General features: G+C 38.5%; 1 protein-coding gene across 1 annotated transcript; it reads left to right on the top strand.

Annotated features, from left to right (window-relative positions):
* Positions 1-473: 473 nt before the first annotated feature.
* Positions 474-6,901, top strand: SIKE1 (suppressor of IKBKE 1). The gene is made up of 5 exons (XM_024764893.1): positions 474-724; positions 958-1,063; positions 1,998-2,140; positions 3,328-3,441; positions 5,329-6,901. Exons 1-5 carry the CDS (start codon positions 566-568, stop codon positions 5,428-5,430), a joined length of 624 nt encoding a protein of 207 aa, XP_024620661.1. The 5' UTR covers positions 474-565; the 3' UTR covers positions 5,431-6,901.
* Positions 6,902-7,340: the final 439 nt, after the last annotated feature.

Here is a 7,340-nt window from a genome sequence, read left to right as displayed (position 1 = left end):
CAGAAGGTAGAATGGTGGCTGCCTAGGGCTGGGAGGAAGGCAGAATAGGGAAAGTCTAATGGGTGCAGAGTTTCAGTTTTGCAAGATGAAAAGAGTTTTGGAGATGAATGGTAGCGATGACTGCACAACAACCTGAAGTACTTACTACTATTGAATGGTTAAGATGATACATTTTATGCGTATTTTACCAATATTAAAAAAAATTTTTTTTTAAAAAAACGGTTACAATAACAATCCACATCAATCAAAACCAGTAGGGAAAGGAGAAACTCGGACTAGCCCAGCTTTAACACTACTCGACCACCAGGCTGTGGAAACAGGAAACCAAGGGCGGGGCAAGGGCAGGCTTCCAGGGCTGTGCCCTGGGCGAGACTCCAGGAAAGCCGCGGGTTGAAGCGGGTCACCGGCCGCCTAGGCTGCCACTGCGCAAGCGCATATCGCGGCTACCACCGAGGCGCCTTTTAAACGTACCCGGAAGTGACGTCTGTAAAGCTGAGACCGGCTCAGGGAGATCTGAACTCTTCGCGCAGGTGAGCGGTTCTGCGACTGTCGTCCTGGGGCCGCTATGAGCTGCACCATCGAGAAGATTCTGACAGACGCTAAGACTCTACTGGAGAGGCTGCGGGAGCACGATGCAGCCGCCGAGTCTCTAGTGGATCAATCAGCGGCGCTGCACCGGCGGGTGGCCGCTATGCGGGAGGCGGGGACAGCGCTTCCGGACCAGGTCAGGCAGAGGGTAGGGGTCCGTGCCCTCGGGTTCCGGGCACTTGAGGGGTGGAGGGTGAGGTAGAGTGGGCACTCGGCCTGGAATTTTGTCCTGGTCCAAGAGGGCGGTGGTGAGAACGTTCTGCGGGGTCGGGGCTGAGGATGCTGCCCTGGAGCTCTGCCTCCTGCCTATTAAGTTGCATCTGCGGCTGTTCTCTTTAATGCGCGATTAGTCTGTCTCTGTTTGTCCAGTATCAAGAGGATGCATCCGATATAAAGGACATGTCCAAATACAAACCTCACATTCTGCTGTCCCAAGAGAATACACAGATTAGAGACTTGCAGCAGGAAAACAGAGGTTGGTCAGGCCTTTTTGTGTAGTTACGATTTTTTCATATCCAGTAATATTTCATAAGTTCTTGCAAAACTGACAAACTGTTCACAAAAGCGCACATTCTGTATATATTTCCAAGTCAGAGAGGGGCATTGGTGGTTCAGTGGTAGAATTCTCGCCTCCCAAGTCAGTACTTTTAACAGGAAAGTTAGCCTGTGCTCGCCCAGTATCAGTAAAGTTTGTTACATTACCCTTTTCAAGGTCTTACTGATTTTTTATTTAAAGGCAGCTTATCAAAGAGGTGCTTAGTAGAGTTGAATTATTGCATGGCTTATTAGGTGTCCTAACATGGAGGCTTGCATAACAAGAGAATATCCTCAAGGACTTAAAATTTAATGTTTAAATATTAATTGAAATAAACATTAAAGCTAAGATTGAAGGTTTTTTTATGTTGTTTGTGCAAGGTGGAAGAGGTAAATCGTATCCTCGGGTGTATATTCTTGGGCTTGATGAATACATTATTAATGATAGTAGTATGAATAGTTACTTGTATATCAGTTTACAGAGGGCTTTCACGTGTATCATGCCATTGCATTCTCACATCTTCATTTTGAGGTAGACAAGCAAGGTTTTTATTATTACAAGGCAGATAAGAAATAGGCTCAGAGAGGTTAAATGATTTGCTTAAGAGTCGTAATCTAGTGACTCACAGAAGTAAACTTAAACTCATGTCTTCTGAGGCCACATCCCGTGTTGTTTCTACCAGATTATGCTGCCACTGCCTAGAAAGATATTTTTCACATAGACCATAACTGTTGAGTTCTGTGGACTTAAACACTAATTTACAACTTTGGATTCATAATGTTACATGAAGTGTCATAAAATTCCAACTGTTTGAGTTTGGCTTTAGGACGTATCTCTCAGACATCACTGCCAAGTTATTTTATTTTTTTGATAGAGCTATGGGTTTCCTTGGAGGAACACCAGGATGCTTTGGAACTCATCATGAGCAAATACCGGAAACAGATGTTACAATTAATGGTTGCTAAAAAAGCAGTGGATGCTGAACCAGTCCTGAAAGCTCACCAGTCTCACTCTGCAGTAAGAAACTTCTAAATGAATTGAAATCTTGAAATTGTTTTAGATTGTGTGTTTGCTTTTGAAGAAAAGTAAGCTTGTTTTCCTTTCATGTTTATCACATTTGCTGTAGGTTTTACTATAGCTTTGTAAAGATATGAATAGAAAGAAGGGGGTAAAGGGCTGCTCAGGGCCTTTTATTTGAGTAAGACTAAAGTTCCTCCCCCCTTCACCAAGATCTCTTTTCAAGATGTTAATGAATGCTTAGTTAGCTCTTCCACCAAACAATGCCAGTTAGTGTTGAAGGTGCTCAGTAAATACTTGGGTAGTTATTATTGTACATTTCACTGGTCTGTAAGCTCCTTGGTTGTAAGGAGCATGAATTCATCTTTTATCCCTAACATAGTACTTGGCACGTAGCAGGGGGTCAGTAAACTTTTATTAAACTGAACTACATAGCATCATACTGTGTTGTTAGGAGAGAGAAGTATGGTTTAAAAAAAAAAAGACATGGCATAGTTTCTATACTTTGGTTGCTTATGATTTAATTTGGGAGACTGAGTAATTGTTCTTAAGTTTGTAGAGTGCTTCAGAGTTGCCACTGTACATTCATAGGTACTGTATCATTTAATCCTAGATTAATAGATTGACACCTCACTATTTACTGCAGTGGAATTTATGGAAGATAAGTTTCATCTTAGATCCCACTTGGAGCATTTTAATGACTTCAGTTAACTAAAGTCATAGGGCACAGGGATATTTTAAATATGTGAATGGCTTACATCTGGACAAGATAATAATCTGTGGTCCAGAGGAGAAAACTTGATCCTTGAAGGAGACAGAGTTTAGCGTTTATGAAAAACTTGCTAAGAGATATGTCCAATGATAGAATAAGATACTTTGGAATATGGTACGCTTCCTGCCAATAAAAGTATTCAAATTTAAGTTAAACAGCCATTTAGAGATAGTGTCCAGTATCCAATGGGTGGTTAGACTAGAACTGATCTTTTGAAAACAAATTATCTGTGAATATCACAAGATAACTTTATTATGGCTTTACCTCTGAGGACTTAGATTGTAGTGAAACTCCTTTGTAACCTCTGTACCACAGATTAAATGAACTTTTAACATCATAATGCACATGTTTTCATGAACTTCCTATCTGTAAAAAAGATGACTTTTTCACCTTTTTATTCTTAATATCCTCACAGGAAATTGAGAGTCAGATCGACAGAATCTGTGAAATGGGAGAAGTGATGAGGAAAGCAGTTCAAATGGATGATGATCAATTTTGTAAGATTCAGGAAAAACTAGCACAATTAGAGGTAAGATTGTTGATACTTTAGGTTCACAATATTTTATGGAGATTTCAGACTCTGGAAGATATGCCATCACTGTATTATCACTGTTATGTACTGATGTTTCCTTTGTGGTCTGATTGAAAATTAAAATACATCCTCCATACCCTTTTCAAGAAAGGAAATGTAATCAGCAGCAAACAATGAAAATGCCAACTGTGTATTAGCTAGAAATTGAGATATCATATTGAGAGGGTTGAGAGAGTGGAAGGGACAGATTACATGGGAGCTAAGGTGCCTCATCTGCCATAAAAATAACTCAAATAGGCAATGTCTAAACTTGATGATCAGGAAATAGCAGTACCGGGCATATTATGTAGAATTATGGAAGTAAATACCAAAAGAAATAGATAAAAATATTAAAAGTGGTTGCCTTTGGGAAACAAAGTCAAGGGACTGCAGTCTACTTTATAAGTCTTATAGTCTTGATTTTTTTAAAATTAATTTTTATTGGATAGTCTTGATTTTTTTTAAAAGCTATATTCTGTAATATTTTGATTAAAAATGGGAGTAATTTACAAAGAAAGGCCTGGGGTGTTAGTGTGCCCATAAAGTTGTTAAGGAAAAGCATTACAATAGATCAGCAGTCCCCAACTTTTTTGGCACCAGGGACTAGTTTCGTAGAAGACAATTTTTCCACAGACTGGGGGTGGGGATGGGGGGATGGTTCAGGCAGTAATGTGAGCGATAGGGAGTGGCAGATGAAGCTTCGCTTGCTCACCCGCCACTCACCTCCTGCTGTGTGGCCCGGTTCCTAACAGGCCGTGGACCAGAAGCCATCAGAGGCCCGGGGGTTGGGGAACCCTTGCAATAGATGATTTGAATGTTCCTTATTACAAGATGCTGTCATGGGCCCTTTGAGAAATACTAGAGAGAAAAAGTCAGGGTCCCTGCTCAGAGTCTAACGAAAGGAATAAGACTAGTAGTATTTTGGTATGAAATGGTATATAAATGCTAGGAGAGAGATACAGAGTATTGAGGGAAGCACTTTATATGGTACAAGGTTTAATGACCATGGGCTCTAACTCTCAGTGAAACCTGAAAATGCTGTGGCTTCCCAGAATTTCCTGCAGAGAGAATAAGGATGAAGAGTGCAAACTGCCCTACCTGGAAATCAAAGGAAGTGGCAAGGTCCCCATTAGGAGCTAGGAGTTAGGTAAAATGATAGAATGATCTTGTCTACACCGTCCCTAATTTATCTCACTTATGGAAACAGCCTAAAGAAATGTGGGACAAATTTTACTTAATATTTTAAGTGGAAAAAACAGGGGCATTGGATTGAGACCCCAGCAATACCACATCTAAGTTGTCTAAGTTTGGACAAGTTTTTGGACTTTTGTGGGCCAGTGTCCTCATCTCAAAGAGAACATGGATGTAGGCAATGGTACTTACCCTACCTATTGTGTGAGATAATAGATGTAAGACATACGTGTGATACCTGGCTGTGTGTGCCCAGTGATTCTTTTCCCCCTTTCCTTCCTTTCTGCAAAACCGTAGGACGTCTAGGAGAGAAGATTGAGCAGAGTGAAATTATTATTAGGAATTTGAAAGATAGAAGAAACAATACTAAAACTTGTGGGAACCATAAAAAGTTTGACAAGCAGTGAATTCCTCAAGTGGAGAGGGACCTTGTTTTTTTCTGTGTAGTCCTAACACGTGGCATGTGGAAATTACTCAGTAAATGTTTTTTAAATGAATAAATAAGTAGAATTTTAGGAAATTCTCAGTTCTTTTGTTTCCTTAAAACTTTTAAAATTAAAATAATATGCTTTCTGTTTCAGGCCCAAAACAATGTGTTCTGATGCAATTTGACAGTCAAAATACCTGAAATGAACATATACTTTTTTTTTCCAGCTTGAAAATAAGGAACTTCGAGAATTATTGTCCATCAGTAGTGAGTCTCTTCGGGTCAGGAAGGAAAACTCAATGAACACTGCTTCCCAAGCTATCAAATAATTCAACTTCTGAATGACGGCTAGAGATTGTTTATCGAGGAAGGAAGTTATTATCTCTCTATTCGAGTATTGTCCATTCAGTGTCTTGCCTCAGACTTGATTTAACGTTGATTAAATGTATCAAGTGGCAGTTTAGAATTCGCAGTCAAAAGTGGCTGTCCATGAAACAGTTTTGGGGTATGTTAGTGAAAATACTCACTAAAATACACTGAGTTTCACCATTCCTTTCTCTAAGAGACTACTTTTAATTTTCATTTCTGGGACCTCAATTTATATGAACTGTTTTCAGTTCATTTTTGTTCTTTCATATCTCTGAAACTTAGAGCATTTTATTATAAACCAGCAATTTTATTTTATATAGGATTGTAAATTGCAATTCTTAAAAAATTTAAAAAGAGATTAGCTTTTTCAATATATTTGGCATAAACCTGGATTTGTTTCCATTTGAGAAAAATAATACAATTCCACAGAAGTAGATTGGCAGATTCTCTAATTTGTAATGTCATTCACCTTTTTTGATGTTTTAAGTCTCTCTGGTGCTAAGAGTTGACACTTTATGGCCTGGTGTCTTTACTCTTAATTTGAGAGAACCTATTGCTAGTCCCTGGGAAACATACTTGAAAATAAGTCAACTGTTTTTTTACTAGTGGTAGGATAATCATCGTATTGTTCAAAGAATGCTGAAAAATTTGTCCTGTGTGTGTTTACACACACATGTGCTCTTAGTTCAGATGCTAAAAGTAACTTTTATTTATTCTATTAGATGTTAGTAGTCAATTTTTCAATTTTGTCCTACTAGGAAATCTTCAGCTTGGGTAGTTTACCCAGTGTGAAGAAGATATAATTGGTTTATTCACATCATAGTTCTTAGGTACTACATTCTACAGTTTATATATAACTTTCATTTATAATTAAGAACCATCACTTACTTGGATGTCTTTCATTACTAGTACTAGTAGTTGGCTTTTTTTTAGATCCATTTTTCACAGGAAGCAAAGTTTTATCACTTAATGAGAGTTTATTACATTCATAGAAGCTGTGTTGAGATTCAAATGCTAAGTGGTCAGCTAGGCCCACTCATCATTTCATTCCCCCATCTCAGTTTACTCACATTTCAAAGTTATAAATTACTTCGTGTAATACTATCAATTTAGGTTTGCCCAAAAATAATTGAAATAATGAATGCTAAACCTGTCAATATTTCCCAGTAACTGTAAGCACTATACTGCATGGGAGAGACACATCATTAGAAAGAGCTTTTTGTTAGTGCTTTGTGTGGCGTAACCTTTTTTTTGTACAGCCATAAAGAATTAACTCCAAATAAAACAACAGAATTTCTCCATGATATCCTAAGAGCATCTGATCCCAGTAATACCAAAGGACTTTGCCTAAAATGGTAGGCTGTAATGAATCGGTATATGTCATTTTTGAATTTGTCAAATTTCTATTCAGAATCCTGCGAACAATTTCCACCCGAAGTGTGGATGTTTTTATCTCATTTCCTGAGTATGTAAACTTTTAGTCTAGCCATTTGCCTTGCAGTATATGTCCTAAGTGCCACTCTGTGTTCCACAGTTCCATTCAGGAGGCAGGTACCCTATACCATTGGTCAGCTGCCATGGCCAGTTTTCAGTGAAAATGATAAGGTAATCAAATGGCCCATTAAACTATAACATGGTGTCCCTTTATCTACTTTATGTTCCTTTAGAGTTGTTTGTAAAGTTCTTTACATCTCAGATATCAGGATAAATCTAAATGTTAACTTTTCCCCCTGGTAAATCAAAAGCTTGAAGCATGAGCCTCAAGAATTCTTAGCACCCTATATAATGTGAATTCTAGCTGGTGTTAATACTATGAAAATAGTGTGTAGTTAGAAAATTGAAGGGGAGAAGGAATGTTCTTGACTTTGGT

Source organism: Neophocaena asiaeorientalis, unplaced genomic scaffold (genome assembly GCF_003031525.2).
Source record: "Neophocaena asiaeorientalis asiaeorientalis breed wild unplaced genomic scaffold, Neophocaena_asiaeorientalis_V1.1 scaffold62, whole genome shotgun sequence".
NCBI classification, from domain to species: Eukaryota; Metazoa; Chordata; class Mammalia; order Artiodactyla; family Phocoenidae; genus Neophocaena; species Neophocaena asiaeorientalis.
The sequence above is the reverse complement of the archived record's forward strand: the minus strand, read 5'-3'. Positions and strand labels throughout refer to the sequence as shown.